The sequence below is a fragment of the Chelonoidis abingdonii genome, chromosome 8, assembly GCF_003597395.2.
Source record: "Chelonoidis abingdonii isolate Lonesome George chromosome 8, CheloAbing_2.0, whole genome shotgun sequence".
In the NCBI taxonomy this organism is placed as follows: Eukaryota; Metazoa; Chordata; order Testudines; family Testudinidae; genus Chelonoidis; species Chelonoidis abingdonii.
In genome coordinates, this window is record NC_133776.1 from 707,015 (window position 1) to 733,634 (window position 26,620).

Genomic DNA, 26,620 nt, shown 5'->3' on the forward strand with positions numbered 1-26,620 from the left:
AAGAGAGAGATCTGAGGCCAGCAACTGCCCCGCACCCCCTGTCCTGCCCCCGCACCTTGTCCTGAGCCAGCCCTGCCCCGCACACCTTTGTCCTGAGCCAGCCTGCCCCGCACCCTTGTCTGAGCCAGCCCCTGCACGCACCCATTTGTCTGAGCCAACCCTGCCCCGCACCCGCCGTCCTGCCCACAGCCCTCACCGCACCCCCGTCTCCCCGCACCCCTGTCCTGAGCCAGCGCTGCCGCTCGCACCCCTCTGAGTCCATGCCCTCCGCACCCCCCGTCCTGCCCAGCGACCCCTTGCCTGCCCCGCAACCCACCGGTCCTGCCCGCCTCCTGTCTCCCCGACTTCCGAGCCAGCCCTCCCGCACCTGTCCGTGCCATGCGCCCGCACGCACCCGTGCCTGCACCCCTGTCCGGCCTTGCCCTCGCACCACGTCCTGCCCGACCCCGTCTGAGCAGCCCTGCCCGCACCCCCGTCCCGTGCCCCGCCTCCCGTCTGAGCCAGCCTGCCCCGCACCCCTGCGTCCTGCCGCCGCACCCTACATACCGTCCTGAGCCAGCCTGCCCCGCACTCCGTCCCTGCCCCGCTACCGTCCTGAGCCAGCCCTGCCCCGCACCCCCGTCTGCCCGCACCCCCGCCTGAGCCACCCTGCCCCGCAACCCCTTCCTGCCCGCACCCCCGTCCTTGAGCACCAGCCGGCCCCCCCTCCGCCTGCGGCCGCACCCCACCGTCTGAGCCAGCCCTGCCCCGCACCCCGTCTGCCCCGCACCCCGTCCTGAGCCAGCCCTGCCCCGCACCCAACCGTGCCTGCGCCGCACATGCCCCGTGCCTGAGCCCAGCCCTGCCCCGCCACCCCCGTCCTCCCCCGCACCCCGTCCTGAACCAGCCCTGCCCGCGCACCCTATCCTGCCCCGCACCCTCCCGCCTGAGCTCAGCCCTGCCCTGCACCCCGTCCTGCCCGCACCCGCGTCCCTGCCCGCAGGCTGGCCCACACCGCCCCTGTCCTGAGCCAGCCCGTGCCGCACGCCCCTGTCCTGGAGCCAGAGCCCCTGCCCCCGCACCCCGGTCCTCCCCGCACCCCCGTGCCTGCCCGCGCACCCACCGTCCGGACCCGCACGCCCAGCCTGCCGCACCATTGTCCTGAGCCAGACCTGCCCCGCACCCTTGGCTGAAAGCCACCCTGCAACCGCATCCCTTGGTCCTAGAGCCAGCCCTAGCCGCCGCAACCCCGTCCTGCCCGACCCTGTCCTGAGCCAGCCCTGCCCCGCACCCGTCCTGCACTCCGCACCCCTGTCCTGAGACAGCCCTGCCCCTCCGACCCTCTATCCCTTGCCCCGCACACCCCAGTCTGACCAGCCCTGCCCCGCACCCCGCCTGCCCCACCCCACTGCCCTGAGCCAGCCATGCCCCACCTCCGTCCTGGCCCGCAACCGAGCCAGGCCCTGCCGCCGCACCCGTCCTGGCCCCGCACCCCGTCCTGAGCCCCAGCCCTGTGCCTGCACAGCCTGCCGCAGCCCGCCGTCCTGGTGCCCGAAGCTGGCCCACCCCCTCCTGAGCCAGCCCTGCAGAACCGCACCCCTGTCCTGAAGCGTCCTGCCCGCACCCACCGTCCTGCCGCCGCACCCAACCGTCCTGCCCCGCACCCCTGTCCTGAGCCAGCCCTGCCCCGCACCCCTGTCCCTGAGCGCCAGGCCCTGCCCCGCACCCCCCGTCCGCCGCTGCAACCTGTCCCTGAGTCCAGGCCCTTGCACCGCACCCTTGTCGCTGAGCCAGCCACTGCCCGCACCGCCGTCCTGCCCGCAGCCCCCGTCTGCGCAGCTGGCCTCACACGCCTGTCTGAGACCAGCCCTGCACCGCACCCCTGTCCTGAGCCAACCTGCCCGCCGCACGCCCCATCCCTGCCGCCCGCACGCCCCGTCTGAGCAGCCCTGCCCTGCACCTGCCCTGCCCCGCACCCTGTCCGAGCCAGCCTGCCGCGCACCCCTGTCCTGCCAGCAGCATGGCCCCGCACCCCTGTCCGTGAGGGCCAGCCCTGCCCGCACCCTGTCCTGAGCCAGCCTGCCCCGCACGCCCTGTCCTGCCCGCAGCGGCCGCACCTCCCTGTCCTGCCCCCCCTACCCGCTGTCCTGAAGCCAGCCCTGCCCGCACCCCTGTCCTGCCGCAGGCTGGCCCCGCCCCTGTCCCGAGCCACCGCCTCTGCCGGCCTGTCCGCCCGCAGCCGGCGAGCCCTGCCCCGCACCCCTGTCCTGCCCGCAGCTGGCCCCGCACCCCTGTCATGAACCAGCCCTGCACCGCACCCCTGTCCTGCCCGCAGCTGTCTCCGCACCCCTGTCCTGCCCGCAGCTGTCTCCGCACCCCTGTCCTGAGCCAGCCCCGCACCCCTGTCCTGAGCCAGCCCTGTACCGCACCCCTGTCCTGCACTGCACCCCTGTCCTGCCCGCAGCTGGCCCCACACCCCAGTCCTGAGCGAGCCCTGCACCGCACCCCCGTCCTGCCCGCAGCTGTCTCCGCACCCCCGTCCTGAGCCAGCCCCACACCCCTGTCCTGAGCCAGCCCTGCACCGCACGCCTGTCCTGAGCCAGCCCTGCCCATAACCCCTGTCCTGCCCACAGCTGGCCCCGCATCCCTGTCCTGAGCCAGCCCTGCCCCGCACCCCTGTCCTGCCCACAGCTGGCCCCGCACCCCTGTCCTGAGCCAGCCCCACATCCCTGTCCTGAGCCAGCCCTGTACCACACCCCTGTCCTGCACCACACCCCTGTCCTGAGCCAGCCCTGTACCGCACCCCTGTCCTGCACCACACCCCTGTCCTGAGCCAGCCCTGCCCCGCACCCCTGTCCTGAGCCAGCCCTGCCCCGCACCCCTGTCCTGAACCTGCACCGCACCCTCTACCCACAGCCAGCTCTGCACCGCAGCACAACCCCTGTCCTGCCCGCAGCTGGCCCTGTACCCCTGTCCTGAGCCAGCCCCACCCTGCACCCCCTGCCCGCAGCCGGCCCCGCCCTGCACCTCCTGCCCTGCTCACAGCTGGCCCCGCATCGCACCGCACCCCCTGCCGCACTCCCTGACTGCAGCTGTCCCTGCCCCGCACCCCCTGCCCTGCCCTCAGCCAGCCCCGCACCCCCTACCTCCAGCTGGCCCTGCCCCTTGCCCTCCCCATCTACAGCCGGCCCCATGTCCACTGGTGCCCTGCAGTTCCCCGGGCAATAACCCTGCACACCTGCTTCAGTGAGGGGGTGGGGACCTGCTTCAGAGAGGGGGTGGGGACCCACTCATGTGCACACCCCCAGGGAGTGGCGGGGACCCACACAGATGAAACGGAGCTCATTTCTGCTTCAGGGCCATCTTCTTAAAAAAGAACTTTAGGAGAAACACTTCAGGGAAGGACGAAAACTGAAGGACAAGACCAAGGAATCCCTCATAGTAACTCCATCTTCTTCCTCTCCTTCCCTGTTCTCTCTTCCTTTCCTCTCAAGGTTCACTTCCATTAATCTTTTATTTGCCTCTTTCAATCTTTAGACTCTTTAGGTTTTGTTTAACTGACACTGAAATCTACTTTAACCCAACTCTTCTTTCACACCTGCGTAAATCAGGAGTAACTTCACTAACAGCAGTGGAATTATAGATTCACAGATTCCCAGGCCAGAAGGGACCATTGTGATCATCTAGTCAGACCTCCTGGATAACATAGGCCATCGAATTTCACCATAATAATTCCTAGAGCAAATTTCAGAGGCTCTGTTTAGCCCTGGGCTGTAGCTTCCTAGAGAGAGAGGGGGGACGTGCAGCCACCATTTGAAATAACCGCGGTGCCCTTGCAAGGAACACTTGCATTTCAGGGGGCTTTGAGATGCATATACTAATCACCTCCTAAGTGTCAGTTGCGGTATTAAAGGACAGTTGGAATCATTCCCCAGTATCAGACCATGCAATAAAATCTGGCTGTTTGTGGCTGATACCAAGCAAGTTGCCACTCTAAGATTTTCCTCAGCTCCCAGTGAGCTCTACTGTATTTACGCTGCTTTTCCTGGCTTCTGCCACATGCTGCCGGATCTCCTAGCCACTGAAACCAATGGGAGCCTTGCCATTGATTTCAGTGTCAGTAGGACCCGGCCTCTGAGTTCTGTCTAGCATGCCTGACAAGCAGCAGTAGCTCAGCTGTCTCCAGGATTCATCCCAGAAACACAGCGCTGCCAAACAGGGCATTCGCTCTTTGCAACTCTGCACAAAGTCCTGGCCTTGCTATCAGACTGGTCTGTGCTGGTCCCCACCACTGCTGGAATTACACAGAACAGTCAATCACACGGGCTAAAATATTGTTGGCCTGGGAGGCACGCTAGGCTAGGCACTTGAGGATTTCACCATCCCTGAGGCACAGGAACGGCCCTGCTGTTCTGCCCTGGCCTCGGCTCCTTCCTTCTCTCCTGCTGATGCTGGGTCACACAAACACATCCTGGACATTCTTCCTCTTCACGTCTGTGACCTGAGATGGGTCACGCGACAGTCAGAGCAGGAGCAGGCATTAGCCTTGTCCTGGGATGTTGTGTGCCAGTTCCTCAGCCCCCTCATGTTCCCTAGCAGCAAGCATGACCCAGTCAGTTCTGATCCCTCAGCCCATGGACGAGCCCATGGGATTGAGCAGCGTGTCTCTGTTACCGCTGAGTACAGATGTACTCTAGTTATGTGGGAGAGGGGCCTTCTAATATGTCCCTTCCCCAACTGCCCGTAGGGCCCCAAGAAGCCCAGGCCACAGCCCCTCCTGCAATCCAAGGGATCTGAAATGTAAAGAACCTTGGCCACAGGCTGGAAGTGCCAATGGACAGCCAGTCCGAAGAGCTTGTTGCTGATCTTTTCCCAAGCTCACAGTTCACTCCAGTGCTCTCTCAGTTGCCATGAGCTGCAAAAGGGGGGCTGCAGGTCTCTTCATTTCTGGAGGGATCCAGGTCAGCGCACTGTGCGGGGATGCAGTCCTGCTCAGGGTGCAGCTACCATAGCTGTTAGCACTTCATACAGCACAACAATGGGCAAGTTTCTTGCATTTGTCCATTAGCTGCAGCCCTTTAGTGCAACTTACATTGCAGGGACCACAGAACCTCCCTTGTGTGCTATGCTCCAGCCTAGAGTGGATGCTTCTTTATTTATAGCCAGGTGATGAAAGCACTGACACAGCTCTAATGATTTCCACTCGAATAAAGGAAGGATTATCTCAGCAGCTAGCTCAGGAAGCGGTTAATCATGGAGAGTGGAACCATATATCCCGAAAGAGGGATTTGAAATCCCACCGAGTGGAGATCTGCCCCCTGTTTTTGAAGATGATGGTAATATGAACTAGCCCAGTCAATTACAGTAACATACTTCTACCTGGTGCCTGATGTCTTCCACCCACTAGGAGAGTAGAACTGATGAAAAATGAGCCTATGCAAGGACTGTTTTCCTTTGTTGCTTCCTGGATTTCACAGAACTATATGAATGAGATATTAGAGAACCAGGCCCATGAGATGAGTGTGTGAACTTGTTCCCATGCAGAGTCCATATTTGCACTGTGTGGTGCTTATGGGGGAGGAATTTGGTGATCTCAGTTCAGGGTCCACAAAACCCACCACCTCAATTGCCCTGAGTTAGTGAAACTACTATCTTCAGCAGACAGACCAAGGACTAGATGAGCATAGAAGCCTGAATTGCTCTCTCATGCTTAACAGCTGGTCCAAACTGGGGTAAGTCAGAAGAGGATCAGGCCCCTAGGCTGAAATCCTGGTCCCTCTGAATCAATGGCAAAATGCCCATTTACTTCCTTGTGGCCCAGACTTCATCTCTAGTGGTTTAGTTGGGAAGTTCTCATGTGCAATTTAACCAGCAAAACCTGTCTGTTAGTTATTATAGAGATTCATTGGCTGGATTCAAACAGATAGCATTACAAGATGAACTATCCCTTTGAGCCCAGGTTCTCACCCTCAGCATATACCAATTTAAGGTGTATGTGGGTAAAAATAAGTACACATGTAACACAGATACCAGATCCGATCTGGCAGTTGGTTGGAATAAAGAAGATTCAGCAGAAATACTATTGTGGACATTACGAATATGGGATACTTAAGTTAAATAGTGAGGTGGCAAAATTTGCAGATGATACAAAACTATTCAAGATAGTTAAGTCCCAGGCAGACTGCGAAGAGCTACAAAGGGATCTCACAAAACTGGGTGACTGGGCAACAAAATGGCAAATTAAATTCAGTGTTGATAAATGCACAGAAATGCACATTGGAAAACATAATCCCATCTATATATACAAAATGATGGGATCTAAATTAGCTGCTACCACTCAACAAAGAGATCTTGGAGTTATTGTGGATAGTTCTCTGAAAACATCTGTACAATGTGCAGTGGCAGTCAAACGAATACTGGTGCAGTGTGGTCACCTTGTCTTCAAAAGCTATATTAAAATTGGAAAAAGTTCAGAGAAGAAAAACAAAAATGATTAGGGGTATGGAACAGCTTCCATATGAGAAGAGAATAAAAAGACTGGGACTGGTAAGCTTGAAAAAGAGACTACTTGGGGAAAATGATAGAGGTCTATAAAATCATGAATGCTGTAGAGAAAGTGAATAAGGAAGTGTTATTTACCCCTTCACATAACACACGAACCAGGGGTCACCCAATCAAATTAACATCCTGCAGGTTTAAAGCAAACATAAGGAAGTACTTTTTCACAAAACACATAGTCAACCTGTGGAACTCATTGCCAAGGGAAGTTGTGAAGGGTTCAAAAAAGAGTTAGCTATGTTCATGGAGGATACGTCCATCAGTGGCTATTTGCCAAGATGACCAGGGATGCAATCCCATGCTCTGGGTGTCCCTAAACCTCTGACTGCACCAAATCACTGGCTGCTAGAAGCTAGGACTGGATGATGAGGTGAATCTCTCAATAAATTGCCCTATTCTGTTCATTCCTTCTGAATCATCTGGCACCGGCCACTGTCAGAAGACAGGATACTGGACAAGAGGACTATTGGTTTGACCCAGTATGGCTGTTCTTGTGTTCTTATGTTGTTATGGAAGAACTGATGTACCTGAAGGATCAATATTTAGAAGAATTTTTTTGAAGTCTGTCAACTCTTGTAATAAGTGGGAAAAGATTGCATGATGACTGAGGTGCTGCAAAACCGAATGCTCTCACTCATAACTGAGACCTTGATTTTACTTAACAGACTCTTGAAAATAATGGAAAAATTGATTTTTTTAAATTTTTTTTTGCAGTACTTTAAAATTAGAAATTGGTAGAAGAAAAAAGTAAACCTAGCAACTGGCACAGAATTGCTGATGTCCCACTTTATACTTTTGAAATTAAATGTCTTTGGTTTAAACTGCAGAGCCCAGTGGAGCTGTCTGTGTTCCCCCAAGACAGCCTGGGAGATGGTAGTCATCTGTACCTCACTGCTGTCTCCAGGGGCTGTCTTAACTGGAGGCAGTTGAAGGTAAGGGGAGGTGGATGGTCCAGAACACTAGCCTATGACTTGGGAACTGTGGGTTCAAGTCCCGCTTTGCCACAGACTTCTTGTGTGGCCTGGGGGTGCAGGTCACTTAGTCCAGTGTTTAATATATTAAAGATCTGGGAAGGGTGAGCAGAGAGGTAGCAAAATTTACAGATGACTCAAAGTTACTTAGGATAAGAGACTTCTCTGAGGAACTTCAGAGACCTAAACAAGCTAGGTGAGTGGGCAACATAATGGCAAATGAATTTTAATGTTTACAAAGGCAAAATAATGGAAATTGGAGGGAAAAAATTACTCCTGCCACTCACATGGTTCTAAATAAACTGTCTCAACTTGCCTGGCCCCTTTAACAGAAATCGGGGCCTCAGTCTAACCTGTAACAAGATCAGCTCACTTCCTCAGATGGCTGAGGTCATGTGATTAACTCAGGTCAAGCCTGGGGAGATGAGGGAGGAAAGGACAAGTGCCCTGGGGTAGTCACTGCAGAAAGAAGCTTGAGTGGGAGCCTATGACTCCAGCAAGGTGGGATTAGGAGTGCTACGCATGACAGAAGCCTCAGAAAACATTGACCTGGGGTTGGGGCCTGAAAGGCCAATGTGTGTAAAGACTAAATAAAATGGACCTCAGAGAGGAAGAATTTTAATTACCATGGGACTATGATGTGGAGTGCTTAAGCAGAAGGAGAAACCTAGGCAGGGCACTGCAGAGTAGAAGGGACTTGGGCATCATTATGGGTAGCTCAGTGAAGACTTCTCACTATGCAGCTATTGCCGAAAATCAAGCAAGATGTTCGGATGCATGAAGAGTGGGATGCTGAATAATATGGAGACTATTTTAATGCCTTTATTTAAGTCAATGGTGTGTCCTCAGCTGGAAGACTGTGTGTAGAACTGGCCACCCCATTTCAGAAGGGATAGTGCAGAACTTGAGTGGGTTCAGAGAAGGGCAACAAAAACAGTCAAGGGTCTGGAAAAACTCTGGTACAAAGAGAGATTGAAAAGACTGTGACTACTAGAAAGGATATGAGTAAGAAGGGGCATGATAAAAAGTATGTAGAATGATGAGTTGTCTAGAGAAGGAAGATCAGGAACTTCTGTTTTCCCTGTCTCATACCAGAAGTACAAGGGGGCATTCAATGAAATGGAATGGTGTGAAAATCAAAACTGATAAAATGAAACACTTTTTCACACAGCATTATTAAATGTGGAACTCATTGCCCTAAGAAGTCATTGAGGCCAAGAATTTAAGATTCAAAAAGGGACTGGGCATTTATATGGATGTCAAGAAATATTCAGATTTATAATTAGTGATAAAAATCCTGCAGAAGGGATATCAAGCCTCACGCTTCAGAGCTTAAGACTGTCTCTAATTATTAGAGATCAGGATGAGCCATAATGTTGGGAGCATTCTGTGGGGTTCTTACACCATCCTCTGCAACATGTGGTGCAGGCCCCTGTCAGAGGTAGGATATTGGGTTAGATGGAACTCAGGTCTGATCGAGGTTGGTGATTCCTGTGTTCCTCAGTGATGAGAAATACACTTATATTTTTACGAAACTAAAGACCCGCCACTTTTACATACTGAACAGATAAGTGGGGAACATGAAGACCTGGGAGATGGGTCGGAAACAAGAGGGATTGTGGGCTATAATGGCAGAGAGAAAGGAGGGTCAGGGCAAAACTGGGAGGCAAGATCAAACCAGTATCTTAGATGGATGCTATATACAAATGCGAGAAGTATGGTAATAAGCAGGAAGAACTGGAAGTGCTAATAAATAAATACAACTATGACATTTTGGCATCACTGAAACTTGGTGGGATAATACAGCATGATTGGAAATGTTGGTGTGGATGGGTATAGTTTACTCAGAGGAAGACAGAGAGGGAAAAAGGGAGGAGGTGTTGCCTTATATCTATTAAAAATGTACACACTTTGGACTGAGGTGGGGATGGACATAGGAGATGAAGTGTTGAGAGTCTCTGGTTAGGATAAAGGGGTAAAAAACAAGGTGATGTCGTTCTAGGAGTCTACTACAGGCCACCTAACCAGGTGGAAGAGGTGGATGAGGCTTTTTTTAAACAACTAACAAATCATCCAAAGCCCAAGATTTGGTGGATGATGGGGACTTCAACTATCTAAGATATATGTTGGGAAATAACAACCGCGGGGCACAGACTATCAATAAGTTCTGGACTGCATTGCAGACAACTTTTTATTTCAGAAGGTTGAAAAAGCTACTAGGGGGAAGCTGTTCTAGACTTGATTTTAACAAATAGGGAGGAACTCGTTGAGAATTTGAAAGTAGAAGGAAGCTTGGGTGAAAGTGATCATGAAATCATAGAGTTTGCAATTCTAAGGAAGGGTAGAAGGGAGTACAGCAAAATGAGACAATGGATTTCAGGAAGGCAGATTTTGGTAAGCTCAGAGAGCTGATAGGTAAGGTCCCATGGGAATCAAGACTGAGGGGAAAAACAACTGAGGAGAGTTGGCAGTTTTTCAAAGGACACTATTAAGGGCCCAAAAGCAAGCTATTCCGATGGGTAGGAAAGATAGAAAATGTGGCAAAAGACCACCTTGGCTTAACCACGAGATCTTGCATGACCTACAAAATAAAAAGGAGTCATATAAAAAATGGAAACTAGGTCAGATTACAAAGGATGAATATAGGCAAACAACACAGGAATGCAGGGGCAAGATTAGAAGGCAAAGGCACAAAATGAGCTCAAACTAGCTATGGGAATAAAGGGAAACAAGAAGACTTTTTATCAATACATTAGAAGCAAGAGGAAGACCAAGGACAGGGTAGGCCCACTGCTCAGTGAGGAGGGAGAAACAGTAACCGGAAACTTGGAAATGGCAGAGATGCTTAATGACTTCTTTTGTTTCGGTCTTCACTGAGAAGTCTGAAGGAATGTCTAACATAGTGAATGCTTATGGGAAGGGGTAGGTTTAGAAGATAAAATAAAAAAGAGCAAGTTAAAAATCACTTAGAAAAGTTAGATGCCTGCAAGTCACCAGGGCCTGATGAAATGCATCCTAGAATACTCAAGGAGTTAATAGAGGAGGTATCTGAGCCTCTAGCTATTATCTTTGGAAAGTCATGGGAGACGGAGAGAGATTCCAGAAGACTGGAAAAGGGCAAATATAGTGCCCATCTATAAAAAGGAAAAAAAACAACCCAGGAAACTACAGACCAGTTAGTTTAACTTCTGTGCCAGGGAAGATAATGGAGCAAGTAATTAAAGAAATCATCTGCAAACACTTGGAAGGTGGTAAGGTGATAGGGAATAGCCAGCATGGATTTGTAAAGAACAAATCATGTCAAACCAATCTGATAGCTTTCTTTGATAGGATAACGAGCCTTGTGGATAAGGGAGAAGCGGTGGATGTGGTATACCTAGACTTTAGTAAGGCATTTGATACGGTCTCGCATGATATCCTTATCGATAAACTAGGCAAATACAATTTAGATGGGGCTACTATAAGGTGGGTGCATAACTGGCTGGATAACCGTACTCAGAGAGTAGTTATTAATGGCTCCAATCCTGCTGGAAAGGTATATAACAAGTGGGGTTCCGCAGGGGTCTGTTTTGGGACCGGCTCTGTTCAATATCTTCATCAACGACTTAGATGTTGGCATAGAAAGTACGCTTATTAAGTTTGCGGACGATACCAAACTGGGAGGGATTGCAACTGCTTTGGAGGACAGGGTCAAAATTCAAAATGATCTGGACAAATTGGAGAAATGGTCTGAGGTAAACCGGATGAAGTTCAATAAAGACAAATGCAAAGTGCTCCACTTAGGAAGGAACAATCAGTTTCACACATACAGAATGGGAAGAGACTGTCTAGGAAGGAGTATGGCAGAAAGAGATCTAGGGGTCATAGTGGACCACAAGCTAAATATGAGTCAACAGTGTGATACTGTTGCAAAAAAAGCAAACGTGATTCTGGATGCATTAACAGGTGTGTTGTAAACAAGACACGAGAAGTCATTCTTCCGCTCTACTCTGCGCTGGTTAGGCCTCAACTGGAGTATTGTGTCCAGTTCTGGGCACCGCATTTCAAGAAAGATGTGGAGAAATTGGAGAGGGTCCAGAGAAGAGCAACAAGAATGATTAAAGGTCTTGAGAACATGACCTATGAAGGAAGGCTGAAAGAATTGGGTAGATATTTAAGAGTAGGTTAGATAAATGTCTATCGGGGATGGTCTAGACAGTATTTGGTCCTGCCATGAGGGCAGGGGACTGGACTCGATGACCTCTCGAGGTCCCTTCCAGTCCTAGAGTCTATGAATCTATGAACTTATCAGAAAATGTATAAAATAGTCCCCTCTGCCTTTGCTGCCAGGAGTCCACAGACTCCCATTCTCACTGCATTTTCATGCAGTTTGTGCAAAGTCCCTAGGAGGAGAACCCCGCCCATGCTCTATAGCCAGGGCCAAGAGGAGTAAATCTGATTTGTGTCACTGAGATCCGTGGGTCTGGCTGAATACACAAAGGGACATGGGTGCTAGAACTAGGTGTTCTGGGGATGCTGCCGCACCCCTTGGCTTGAAGGGGTTTACAATTGGTTCAATGACTCTCTGCCCCCCGCCCTCACTATACATATTGTTCCAGGACCCCTGCAAAGGGAGCAGACCGCCTAAGCAAAAAGAGATTCTTTTTACACAGAAACTTCTGAAAGCAGCACTGCCCTGTTACTTGCTAATTCATATTATCAAGAACATTAGAACAATCAGCAACTCAGAGGGGGGACTCGGCATTCAGCAGAGGAATGTTACCAGACTCTGGATCTTCTCTCAGTAGTTATAATCCAGATTGGTTCATATTTTGTAAAGTTGCCTCAGCATTTGAAATGGTTCCATTACTGGGATGGAAGCCCTTAAGTGCCTGGTAAAGCAGTGTGAAATTAAGGGTTTGTTGTTGGAACAGACAAAGTTCAGTATTGTAACTGCTTGTTTTGAACTTAAAATGAATCCATGCTGCACCAGATAATAAGGAGGGTGTCAAGGACGGGTTCACAGGGGATGGAACCTTGAAAAACAAATGACAGCGAGAGAGGGAATAGGAAAAAGTCGAGACAAGTGTATGCGGGTTCTCAAATTATCTGGAAAGGCTGAGGTTATCCAGCTACTTTGCTTAACTTTGCCTCTGTTGCGATCATACGGTCTAATTTTGAGCGTGTGTGGAAATTGTACAACTTATTTTAAAGAAAATCAGACCCTTTTTTGAGAAAAATAAGTAAACTGTAACTGTGTTGATATGGGTGCAGGTTTAAGTGAATATTTATTGTAGTGTAATTAGACACACAACTTGCCTTTGTGGAAAATACCATCTAGATATAGCAGTGCCGTGCATATAGACTAGTGAGCTAGCATGTGTGATGTAACTGAGTCATCCCACCAAAGCCATCACAAAGCCAAGAGTTCTGTTTTCCAGCATGTCAGTAGCTCCAAGGTGTGCTGGCAGAACTATGTGGGGTGAGTTACCTATATGCTGGTTAGTCTATAACACCTGCTGTCTCCAATCACTGTACAAATATTGGTGAAAGAAGCCTCACCGTCCTTTTGAGCGGCAGCTAACTAGTAGTATCTCCATTTCACAGAAGGACAAACTGAGGCATGGAGAGGCTAAGTGATTTGCCTGACATCATTCCAGCAACTCGGTGTCAGGGCTGCGGCCTGCTTACCGTTCCTGAGCTGCCTGCCAACCGTGCTGCATCTGCCTGCTCTACTCAGGGCTGTGGCACCCTCACGTTTGCAAGCATTCAGGGCTTGTCTACACTTACTGGGGGATCAACGAGAGTCGATCGATGCATTGGCGGTCAGTTTAGTGGGTCTAGTGAAGACCCACTAAATCGACAGCCAATCGCTCTCCTGTCGACTCTTGTACTCCACCGGATCGAGAAGAGTAGGGGGAGTCCACGGGAGAGCATCTCCCATCAACATTGCGTAGTGTGGACCCTGCGGTAAATAGAACTAAACGATGTCAATTTGCGTTACACTATTCATACAACTCAAATTGCGTAGCTTAGGTCAGTTTTCCCCTGTAGTGTAGACAAGACCTCAGTTAACCTGATTTTCAAATGTTGAGGGGTGCTGCTCGGGTGATCATTTGAATATCTTCTAAGCAGTCTTTCTAGGAGACAGAATAAAGAGCAGGAACATGGCATGTACACAGTGATATATTTTGAAAGGTGTACATTGCCACAGCCACACCTCTATATGGGAGATGTGTGGGTAGCACGTCTAAGTACTTATATATCACAGCAGCATCCAAATACCTTAGAGTTATTAATGTATTATGCTCATGGCATCCTGTGAGGCCAGACAGTGCTACTGTCTCCATTTTAGATGGAGGAAACTGAGGCACAGAGCCACTAAGTGATTAGCCGCAGGTCACACAGGGAATCTGTGGCAGAGCCACGCATTGAACGTCCTGAATCCCAGCCTAGTGCTTTACCACAAATACCCCCTCTCAATGGGTTTGTTGGTGCTATTAGCAGTCCACCTTCACAGATCTGTTCTCCCAGCTGGGGGCGGGCACATGCCCTACCAGTGTCACTGAGCCAGGCCCAGATCTGTTCATCTCAAAGCAGAGATCCCGAGTAGAATGAAGGTGAGCCTATCCGGAGATGAGAGGAGAATAGAACCTGGCGTGTGAAGTACAATGGTCTCTCTTTCTGTGTCTCATTAACTAGACAGCAGTTTAGTTTGTTACATCATAGGCTGAGGAGTGTCCCTTACAGCAGTGGCTCTCAATCTTTCCAGACTAATGTACTCCTTTGAGGAGTCTGATATGTCTTGCGTACCCCACATTTCACCTCACTTAAAAACTACTTGCTTACAAAATCAGACATAAAAATACCAAAGTGTCACAGCACATTATTAGTGAAATATTCCTGGCTTTCTCATTTTTACCACATAATTATAAAATAAAGCAATTGGAATATAAATATTGTACTTACATTTCAGTGTACAGAGCAGTATAAACACGGCATTGTATGAAATTTTAATTTATACTGACTTTGCTAGTGCTTTTTATGTAGCCTGTTGTAAAACTAGGCAAATATCTAGATGAGGCGATGTGCCCCCTGGAGAGCTCTGCGTACACCCAGGGGTACACATATCCCTGGTTGAGAGCCACTGCCTTACAGAACTGTAGGAACTGGGGATGGAAAAGACCTCTTACGTCTAATCTAGCCTGCCCCTCACAGAGCAGGGCAGTTTACCCCCCTTCAGTATAGTGGAGTTCTTTAGGGATGGGGACTGCCCACAGTCCTTGCAGGCCAGGCAGCCCTCTTGCCCTTCATAATGTACCCACCAGCTACATGCCAGAGGATAACAAAGCTAGCAATGGGATCATGAGATCACTGGCTCCTCCCTGAGGAACAGGGCACCAGCTAAAGTAATGCTACTCCTGGGACCCAGTTCTGCAGCTGCTGCATACAAGCAGCTCCCCTGCTGCCAATCATTTCATCACTGGCAAGTAGGATAATAGTAAATGCCATTGGCAAGGTTTATATGTTAAATATATTCCGTAGATTTTCCCCAGAGACAGACATAGTTAAGAGGGGTTCATTAAAGTACTTTCATTTGCTTTGTTTCTTTTCTTGCTTATTTTGTTACTGGAGGATGCAAAACAGCTGCCCAGTTCTAAAAACTGTTGAGCTAATGAATCTCAAACTGACAGAGTCCACTCCCCTTTCTATGGATCGGCGTTTGTTTCCCTCAGCTGATCTGTGCCCTGGTAAGATTTGCTGATAGGGGACCTGATTACAATTAGCTGTGGCTCATTTAGTTCCCTCTTGCCTGGCTCCAGAATAGCCCTGGAAGTGACAAGAACTGGCCAGTCTCTATTTGGTTCCCGAACTTTCTGGAACAGAGCTGACATACAGTGGGGAGGGAGAAAGATGAGCCGCTCTGACCCCAGAGAGGGTGAGGGCAGCAGTGTAGTGCTGGAGGTGAGTAGAGATGGCCATGATAAGTTTCCACAGCCTGATTCATACTAGGCCTGATTCAGTGCCAGTGAGAACAGAATCAAGCCTTGCATATTTAAATTCTCATTTCCCTTTGTCCTTCATATCATGGTTTGTGCCTGCAACTTGCTTCAAGCACAGCTTAAATTTAGGATCATTAAGTCTGTAAATGAGCTTGTAAAAGCAACTACACCTCCAGTGGGTAAAGGAGGGGATGTAATTCATTCCCTTATCAGTTTCTGCTCTGCCTTCTGGCAATGATCTGATCCTTATTATACTGCAGTTCTTCCATATTAAACTTCTTTCCTTATTGCTACATACATCAGCAAAACCCAACAAAATAGGAGAATGAGCAATCGGCCCCGTGTTATCCGGAAGGGACAGCTGGACAGGTTGCCAGAGTGCAGGGCTCTTATCCAGAAGCTGGCTCTTGTGGCATAACTCAAGGAGTATTGGGTTGTCAGCCACTCCCCAGAGACGTTTTAGACCTAAGTTCCTTATTGCTTCCTCTTACCCTTTTTTATTGTGTAGCATTATCGCCTGAAAGATAGTGCCTCAAGGGAGCCTGTACAAACTCCGTATTATACAGCCCTAGCTCCAGTTTGGAGAGCTACAGACCATTACAGCCATAAACGCAGGGCACACAGTTTAGTGTTGCTGGCTCACTTAAACTTTAAAGTGTAATTGTTTCACATAACTGAAGGTACCGTGATGAACAGAATAGGAGACGGTGAGTTCAGTCAGAGGGGAGGGAGTATGTCCTAGGAGTTAGAGCACAGATTGTGTGTTTAAGGACTTCTGGGTTACTGTGTGTCATTGGAATTGGAAAAGGTGCAGAAAAGGGCAACAAAAATGGTTAGGAGTATGGAACGGCTACCGTATGAGGAGAGCTTAATAAGACTGGGACTTTTCAGCTTGGAAAAGAGGCAGCTGGGGGGGATATGGTAGAGCAGGGGTCGGCAACCTTCAGCATGCGACCCATCAGGGTAATCTGCTGGCGGGCCACAAGACATCAGCAACGTTTGTGTCCGTCCTAATGGGGAGCAATAACAATACCACCTAGCTCTTATAGAGCATTTTTTCATCCATCGAGCTCAAGCAACATAAGTAGCATTATACCCATTTTTTCAGGTGGGGAAGCTGAAGCACAGCAGTGCAGTAACTTGTCCAAGGTCACCCAGCAGGGCAGAGGCAGGGCTCTGAATAGACTCCAGGTTTCCCAAGTCCCAGTCCAGTGCTCCTCCCAACTGCTGTGTTCAGCCTACTAGATGAGTTTGAATATGTTTTGTGGAATTTTGGTGTCATCTCTTATTGCTGGTGTCTGAAATTTTGCTGTCTTTTTCTCTCTCTCTATGTTGATTTACTTTTTAAAAAGGGAACTGTTGTCAGTGTCATTGTAGCATAAATAATTTGGTTTACTTGTTAGAATGGAAGCATGTTTTATGAGATGGGTTGTACGTTGCATTTTCAAGAGAGAGCTCATGGCATTTCTGGACAAAAGTGCCCACATTCTGATCTCATTTACACAGGTGTAAACCAGGAGAAAGTCAATGGAGTTAGTCTGGTGTAAAATCATGTGACAGCAGAGTCAGGCCCATCGTGCCTTGCAGCTAGTGGTGTCATTTATGGCTGTGCACAGGGGATGTGAAATGGTGCCAATGATATAACTGTAGAGGATTTTGTCTGGTAATGTCTCACACTCATTATGCATGAGTGTAAATGGCAGTGCAAAGGGCGGGGTAGAATCTGGACAAGTTCAGAACAATTTAGGACTTGTTGACATATGGTGTAGCCAATATCTCTACTGAAATACTATTGACGTGTGCTAAGCCTGCTCGTGGGGCTGCACCATTGCTATGTATTGTAATTTTAATAGGGTTCTGCAGCATTGTAATAGCTCCTGCTATCACAGAGTGTGTTCACTCCCTCTAAACTGTTGGCTTCCCCTGCACAGGTTGATGGGAAGGCAGTGCTAATAACAGGCTGTGACAAAGGGTTTGGACATGCCTTGGCAAAGCAGCTGCATGCACATGGATTCACTGTCTTTGCTGGCTGTTTGCTGGCGGTGAGTACTACATTAAGTTAACTCTGTTAGAGGTTGTGAAGGGCATATTTTAAAGGGATAGTAACATGCTGATTTAAAGTCTGTATCAATGAAAATGTGTCTGCATTTTTTAAATAAATGCAAATTTTCTCTGCTTAGACTTCAGCATTTCTTGCTCAGCATTGTGAGTCAATCAGCTAGCCATGGAAAAGCCCTAACCGACTATCAAATCAATAGGTCCTTCAGCCAAGAAAACTGCCCCATCCAAATCTCTTATTGGAGACATCATCGACAGAAGCAAATAGATGCAATGCCAGGTGGAACACTCCCAGGAACTCTGTTAATGTGAAAGCACTGTTTCTGAAGCAGCTCTAAATGAGATCTCCAGATTGCCAAAGATCTTGATATAGAACTGTCTGTAAATGAGTCTGTAAAGTCAGTTGTCTCCTAGCACCAGGAATGGCTACATCAGGGGTCGGCAACTTTTCAGAAGTGGTGTGCCAAGTCTTCATTTATTCACTCTAACTTAAGGTTTTGCGTGCCAGTAATACATTTTAATGTTTTCAAACGGTCTCTTTCTCCAAGTCTATAATATATCACTAAACTATTGTGGTATGTAAAGTAAATAAGCTTTTAAAAATATTTTAGAAGATTCATTTAAATTTAAGTAAAATGCAGAGCCGCCCCCCCCCCCGCGAACCCTTGGCCAGGACCCGGCAGTGTGAGTGCCACTGAAAATCAGCTTGTGTGCCTCAGGTTGCCTACCCCTGAGCTACATGAAAAGATGAAATTCCATCTGAAGTACAGAAGAAAGGAGGACAGGTGTCAGACTTTTTTTTGCAATTTTTTTTTTAAGTATTATTTGCGCTGGTCTCCGACCAAGAATTTAGCATTTACTCCAACATTTCCAAGTATCAGTTATTTTTTCCTTGGTGTCTAATAGCAGATATTTTTTTTCGAAGCCCACACTAGAGGAAACCCAGTTTTATAAGTATTTACCATAGAACAACATTATTATTATGAATTATGACTGTAAACGTCAGACTTGCTGGGCAGCCAGCTGAGGCAGGAGCTGGAACAGGGACTGGCTAGCATGGAAGCAGGCAAAGGCAGGAGCAGGCTGCAGCAGGGCTGGGTAGAGTAGAAGCAGTCTGTCAGGATTACTAGGCAATGGGTGTGTTCCTGGCCTGGTGGTGGAGTTGAGCAGACTGGAGACACTGCTTCCCTGAGGAGCCTGTATGCCTGTCTTGGGATCAGCTGGGTGGGTCCTCACCCGTGGATTGGCTGAACCCGGGTTGGATGCATGGGGCCTATCATGAGATCTGCAGGTAATTGCTTCTGATGACTCATTACACTGTCTCAGGCAGGGCTGGTGCAACCATTTAGGCGACCTAGGTGGTGCCTATGGTGCTGGGATTTGGGGGGTGCCATTTTCTTCGGCAGCAGCCTCGGCGGCCAGGTCTTCGGCCACCCTGGTTGCCTCCGGCATTTAGGCAGAGGTAGTTGGGGCAGGGGATGCGGGGAGGGCCGCCTGCAGCAAGTAAGGGGGTGGGGGCGGCACACAGGGGAACTCCCCCCCCAGCTCACCCCTGCCTCACCTCCTCCCCGAGCACGCCGTGGCCGATTCACTTCTCCCATCTCTTAGGCTTGCGGCGCCTAAGCTGATTGGCGCTGCAAGCCTGGAAGGCAGGAGAAGTGAAGCAGCAATGGCGTACTCGGGGTGCTCATGCTCGTGCGTGGAGCAGGGGTGAGCTGGGGCGGGGGGGTGCCTCAGGGCAGAGGGTGGGGAGTGGACAGCTGCCGCAAGGGAGGCATCTCAGGGCGGAGGGGGAGGGTGCCTCAGGCCGAGGCCGTGGGAGGAGGAGGGCGCAAGGTGGAAGTTTCGCCTAGGTCGCGAAACATCCTTGCACTGGCCCTGGTCTCAGGGATGACTCATCAGGCTTAGGCCATCTCAGAGGTAACTGGTTTGGGAAGGCTCAAGCCAGAGGTAACTGGTCACATCAGATGGTGCATATGTTTAAGCATAATGTCTTGCTTTCCTGCCTGAGAGCAGGAGGGGGACCGCAAGACATGAAGGACACCAACACCATAATGTTGGACAAAACCAAAGGAGATTGGAGTGATTGCAGCAGCTGCAAAGAAATCTCTCTCTTTAATGTAGTTGGCAAGGCATTTGTGTGGATCATTCTCCAAAGACTGCAAGTTCTTGCGGAACATGTATATCCAGAGACTCAGTGAGGCTTCTGTGCTGACAGATCAACTATCAACATGGTCTTGAGACTGAGGCAACTGCAAGAAAAGTGTCGAGAACAAGGAAAATCTTTCTACATGAACTTCATAAATCTTACAAGGGCTTTGAACTGATCAAGAGGAAGGGCCTTTTCCGACTGCTAGAGAGGATTGGCTGGGCCCCAGTCCTCCTCAGTCTGATCACCATTACAGTGCACTGTAGCCTTCATGCCATCATGGAAAATTAAAAATCAATCTGACAGCTTTGAAATCTGCAGGGGTGTCAAACAGGAATCTGTTTAGGCACCAACACTCTTTGATATAGTCTCCTCTCTGCTGCTTGATCCTACTTTCTAGCACCAAGGCAGTACATCCCCATACACAATCAGATGGGAATGTCTTCAGCATCACACATCTTAAGAGCAAAAGTCAAAGTCAAATGCATGCTGATAAGAGAAATTTTTTTGCTGTTGCTCAGGAATTGGACTTATTAACCACTCGTGATATTGTAACATGACACACAATAACTGAACTGCTTGAGTGCTTATACCGTTGTCTGTTGAAACGGATATTTATTTGTGTTACTGTGGTGCCCAGGAGTTCTAGTCATGGACCAGAACCCCATTGGACTAGGCGTACAAAAACAGAACAGAACAGCCCCTGCCCCAAGGAGCTTGCAGCCTCAGTGTAAGAGAAATGACAACAGTTGGATACAGACAGATGGAGGAGGACAAGGATACGATGAAAGAATCTTGCTTGGCATGGCAGGCAGTGAGCTCTGCACACCAGCAGTCTAACCCATGTCATGTTTTTTGTAGGCCCCCCCAGCGAAGTGGGGCGCTGAGGGGATTTGAAGGTGGATAGTGAGGTAGCTAGCGATTATTATCATTGTTCTACCATATCAGTGTAGACTTAAGTTCTTGGGCAGTGGCCAAAGCTCTTGTGAACTCTGCTTGGTTGGGAGGAGAGGCCATCTAGCATATTTGGGATGTATGAAAAATAAGGCAGGGAGAGACTTCCAGAGCTTCAGACAATTCAGGGCGAATGTGCTGCCAGCAGGCCACTCTCTTTCCCTGTTTTCCCCCTCCACCCCCCTCCATCCCCCAACAATTGTAGCTGTAGTGGTATCCACAGGCACTGACTTTCTTCTTTCCAGGTGGGTGCTCCACCCCCGCTCCCATCTGAGGCCACACCCCTACTCTGTCCCTTCCGCAAGGCCTCACCCTCACTCTGTCTCTTTCTGCCCCGTCTCCCACCTCCTGCTGCAAAACAGCTGGTCTGTGGGGACCCCTGAACAGTTGATTGGTGGGTGCTGAGCACCCATTATTTTTTTTTTCATGGATGCTCCAGCCCTGGAGCACTCACAGAGTCTGCACCTATGATGGTATCCCCTGGGCACATATGGGTCTCTCAGGAAGCTGGCTCCCAAACGCTCTAGGGTCACTGGCAGTGAGTACAGGCTATGGAGCACCAGAGCAGCATGCTCCCAGAAAGGCAGGCAGCTCCTTTCTGCTCTGACTTCATCTTCCAAACAGTCCCCTGGAGTAGCCCCAGTGCAGGAGGCCTGGGGAGTGACATGGCCTATTTATTTCCATGGGCCAAGCCTAGAGGAAAATTTAAAAAGGAGCAACTGAGAGAGCCAAGTCAATTCAGGTTTTGATATAACAACTGAAGATTTTACTAATAAGAGCTGAAACAAAATGCAGGATTTTTTTTTTTTTTTAACTTTTCTGTGTTCCTTTAAGATAATTTAAAGCTGACTAGGAAATGTTTGAAGGTGGTCAGTGTATCCAGGTGTGTGGATGGCTGGAGACCACAGCTGTACTCCCAGAAACCACCGCAGTACAGCTCGAACATGACCCACCTGGCTGCCTAGTGTCAGCGAAGGTTACGTTTGGTCATTGCACCAGAAAGGAAAGTTGGCCAGGCAAGACACCTCAGCTGACATACTTCATAACCTGGCAGAAGAAAGTCCTGTTGGACAACTGCCATTGTGTGAAAATTTCCATCCAAAGGCTCTGTAAATCCTCTATTACTAGCGTCATGTGGTGCTTTGAGCTGGCCCTTCGCTGCTGCGTCACTTTTCACCACAGCATGCTTGGGCTTGAGATGGGAACAGCAGGTGGAAGGATGGAGCAAATGTGGAATCGAATGTTTACAGGGAGGACTATTTCAGGAGATTAGCACACCAGTGGAAAGCAGAGAGGGCATTTGAGGGCAAATAAATGAACTAAATTGACCTCACAGTCAGCCTGACTATCTGGAGTTCTATATGACTAATCTGGTCATTTCCACAAGCAAGGAAGTTTCACCTCTTGGTCACAAGTTAAAACCTGACCCCAACTGGAATTGGCCTAGGAGGCAGAGTGATCTAATGCAGGGTTTCTCGGTTTTTTAGGCTGGCGATGCCTCATTCACATTAAAAAAATTATTGTCATCACCCCCACCATTCCTTAAACTTACTATAAAAGTTAAAATAAAAAATGTCTCACTGATAACAATACTAAGCCTACAGAACTTATAGATGGATGCATTTCTAGATGTTGAGAGTGAATACTTGACCTTGCCGGGATTAGGACAGCAAGTTTTTTTTGCTTTAGATTGTTATAAATTTTTCAACGCCTTGCAACATTCCCAGCCCATGTCCCTTGCTTGCCTTTTGTGACCCCTTGGGGATGTGGTCCACTGGTTGTCTAGTGGTTAGAGCTGGAAACATGGGATCGATGCCCAGTGATATCACAGGATTGCCGTATGACCTTGAGCAAGTTACACTACCACTCCGTGACCCAGTTTCCCATAAGCACAAAGAATGTAATAATACTCACCCATCCTTGTAAAGCACTTTGAGATCCTTGGAGGACAGGTCATATGGAAGCATCACTATCGCCTGTCTGTTCTGTGGCTTGCTGTTGGTTGCTTTATCAGAGCACAGGATTTTAATTCTTGTTTCCCTGATGCTGTCACTTTTTAGAAACCTTACGGTCCCTGAAAGGTCTCCGCTGCCCCTTCAGCAATGGAAAGCAGCGGGGTCACATTCCAAAGGAGCCATACCCCATGTCTGCTACTTCCCACACCTCCTGAGGTACATTTTGGCCCCATGGTAGTTAGCGGGGCCCAAGTCATTAAACACTTGCTCTCCGCTTCTGTTTTACAGGCTGAGCTCCAGATTGTCCTGCTGGGACAAATGGGCACAGCTGTTTTAAATTGCAGCTCTTCTTCTATGGGTTCCTCAAACAACAGGGATATGGCAGAGCAGCCTCTTGACTTCAGTGTGAGGCAGCAGGGAGGGGATGGTACAGGAATGGTGAATGGAACCCCGCAGAGAATACCAGCCTTGGCAGAAAGCAGGTGAACAAGGCTGTGGGACCTGTTCAACATTGGTGGAAGTTGGGAGCCCTTGGCACCCCCTGAGGTCAGGCCCTTCTGTAGTAAGATGCTGGTCTTCAGCATTTCTTCTGAATCTGCATTAATGCTGCAGAGCGAATGGGCAGCATTTGTGAAAACTCCCTGGTAACGGGCTTTGGGCTAAGGATCTAATTTGGACTAAATTGTCAGTAGTAATCTGATTCCAGTAGGAATGGAAACATCCTGTGCCAGACCTGGTGCTGGAGCCATGTGAAGAGTCAATCCTCTAGGTCTCCCATGGCATCTTGGAAGCAGCGCTGATTCCTGGGCTACTCGCAATAAAACTCCCCACAACCACCCAGGCCTCCCCACACCTCGCCTGCCCTGTGACGCTGTGCTCCATGGGCCTCGTGGTGACCTCCCCTGATCCCGCCCTGCAATGCCACTCCATGGCCCACCTGGTGACACCCATGCCCCCCCCGTCCTGCCCTGCGACTCCGCACTCCACAGGCCTCATGGTGATCCCCATCCCACCCTGCAACACCTCACTCCACAGACCACCTTGTGACCTCTCCCCCCATCCGACCCAGTAATACCGCATTCCACGGGCCTCCTGGTGACCCCCCACATCCTGCCTGGTGACACCGCACTCCACAGGCCCCCTGGTGACACCCCCCCCCGTCCCGCCCTGCAATGCTAACTCTACAGGCCTCGTGGTGACCTCCCCCCATCCCGCCCTGCAATGCCGCACTCCATGGTCCACCTGGTGACACCCATGTCCCCCCCCCGGTCCCACCCTGTGGCAGCACACTCCACAGGCCTCGTGGTGACCTCCCCCCATCCCGCCCTGCAATGCCTCACTCCATGGGCCACCTGGTGACACCCCTGCCATCCCGGACGGTGCCACTGCACTCCATGGGCCTCCTGGTGACACTCCCTCCTCATCCCACCCTGCAACGCCACATTCCACAGGCCTCGTGGTGACCTCTCCACATCCCGCCTTGCAATGCCGCACTCCACGGCCCACCTCGTGACACCCGGTGACACCACACTCCATGGGCCGCCTGGTGACACCCCCGTCCTGCCTGCTGACACCGCACTTCACGGGTCTCCTGGTGACCTCTGCCTGTCCCACCCTGTGACGCTGCTCTCCACAGGCCTCCTGGTGACCCACCTGCCCTGCCCAGTGATGATTCCCAGATCTCCCCATGATCTGCCCACACTACCCAGTCACACTTTGCTTCACAGGCGTTCCTCTGCCCCACATCATGACACCATGCTACAAGGACCTCCCTGTGTCCTTCCCACTTCACGATGCTGCACCCCCTGCCAGAGCATCCCCACCCCGTGACACTCCACAGGCCTCCTCGCGCCCTGCCCATCTCATGACATGACCCCACAAGGGCATCGCTGAGACCTACCTGCCCCATGACATGACCCCATGCCACACGGGCCTTGCTGTGACTGGCCTGACCCACATCATGATCCATGTCAGGACTGAATGGGCACTTTCCTATCCCAGGAGAGAGGAGAGAACTGAAAGAAAGAGAATTGCCCGCAGGGAGGGGAAGGTTTTCTCTGCTGCTGGCCCCCAAGCACTGAAGCATCCCCTGAGCAGAGGAGGTGGCCGGGGCTGCGCTGTGAAGACAAGCAGACAGGGCAAAGCAAAGTCAACTCCAGAGAAAGCAGCCTGTGGTGAGCCGCTGCAGCAAGGAGGGAGGACCAGCTTCCCATGGGCGGGGGACATAGCTGTACTAGGTTAGTCACACAGGAATAGCAGCACAATGGGCACAGCCACAACACTAAACTTTACTGCACGGAAAGTGTAGCCTGCCTCCAACATGGCCAGGATGTGCTTCACACAGTGCCGCCCAGTGACTAAACTGCCTTACATGTAAGCTTCCCATCACATCTCCCCACTTTTATCTTTTCTGTATTTTAACTACTTTAAAACTGCTTTTTTTTTCCACACTAACTTTTTGCATTTCAATACGTATCTGTGTATTACTCATCCCCGAATGGTACTGGTTCTTTAATTATACAGCCACAGTGGGTAACATCTTGGAGACCAGGCTGTCTTTCCCTTGCAATGGCTGGCCTGGCAAGTTTGGAGTCAGTTCATCTTCCTCTTCCTTGTTCTGCATTTTGTTCTCAGTTGATTACTGAATCTCTGGAACAAACTGAAGAGGTCAACAGTTTCTGCTGAACTCCCCACCACCTGTCTCAATGGTCTGTGACCTGGGCGATGCATTCTTTTTCTTTACAACAACTGGAGTTCTCCATCCTTTTCCTTCATGGACATCGGGTTCCAGATCAGGCGATTCTCTAACTGAATGACATTGGTTATAAAAATGTTCATAACTATTTTTTGCCTTTTGATCTAATTCAGCCACTCCTCAACAGATCTGGCCACTTCAGGGCTAGATTCTTTTCCAGGGTTAGAACAGTAGACCTGAGTTGCCTTCCTATCAGGAGCTGGGCGGGGCTTCTGGTGTTCCTACTAAAGGAATGGCTCTTCCTGCTTCAGTATTTCATCACTGTCTGTACTGCCCTCTCAGTTTCTCCGTTTGCTTATGGGTAATGGGAGTGTGTTCAAAATCATACTTTGGAATGACGTGAATTCAGCTGCAGTGAATTGTGGTCCATTGTCTAGCAATAATTGTTCTGGAATACCAGAATGGGCTAATGTGCTCTTTAATTTCTTGGTAACACTGCAACACGTTGCATCTTTCAAATATATTATTTCAATATATCTAGAAAAATAGTCCATTTCAACTAGGTAATGATGTCATCAAAATATGCATCAGTCTGCTACTAGCCTCCTGTAGGGGCTGTCTGGTAAAGATGTTAGAGAGACAGGTGAGGGAGGTAATACCATTAATTGGACCAGCTTCTGCTGGTGAAAGATGCAAGCTTTTGAGCTACATAGCGCTCTTCAGGTCTGGGAAAGTTGGTAGAGATATTGCTACTAGATGCTCTTTGCGTTATGTTGGTCTGTTAGTTCTGCAGTGTTCACATGAAAACATTTTATTCATAGAATCATAGAATATCAGAGTTGGAAGGGACCTCAGGAGGTCATCTAGTCCAACCCCCTGCTCAAAGCAGAACCAATCCCCAACTAAATCATCCCAGCCAGGGCTTTGTCAAGCCTGACCTTAAAAACCTCTAAGGAAGGAGATTCCACCTCCTCCCTAGGTAACCCATTCCAGTGCTTCACCACCCTCCTAGTGAAATAGTGTTCCCTAATATCCAACCTAAACCTCCCCCAGTGCAACTGAGACCATTAATCCTTGTTCTGTCATCTGCCAGCACTGACAACAGTCTAGATCCATCCTCTTTGGAACCCCCTTTCAGGTAGTTGAAAGCAGCTATCAAATCCCCCCTCACTCTTCTCTTCTGCAGACTAAATAATCCCTTCATGTCCTTGCTGATTCCAGGACATCACACTGATGGATTGGCTCATTCATGGCATTTAGCTAGTCCCTGATGACCTGGATGGATGAGGTCTAGAATTTCTCCTCTCAGAGCACTTTGG

At 49.8% G+C, this 26,620-nt stretch overlaps 1 protein-coding gene and 1 long non-coding RNA gene across 2 annotated transcripts in view; both read left to right on the plus strand.

Moving 5' to 3' along the window:
• LOC142047248 (uncharacterized) overlaps positions 1-26,620 on the plus strand; it is a 498,878-nt gene that overhangs the window by 291,088 nt on the left and 181,170 nt on the right. The window lies entirely within an intron of this gene.
• Positions 15,402-26,620, plus strand: part of LOC116828958 (D-beta-hydroxybutyrate dehydrogenase, mitochondrial-like) — a 35,488-nt gene continuing 24,269 nt past the window's right edge. The window contains exons 1-2 of the mRNA XM_075068955.1: positions 15,402-15,452; positions 17,422-17,532. Of these exons, the coding sequence (XP_074925056.1) occupies positions 15,402-15,452; positions 17,422-17,532 (162 nt within the window). The remainder of the gene's footprint in view (positions 15,453-17,421; positions 17,533-26,620) is intronic.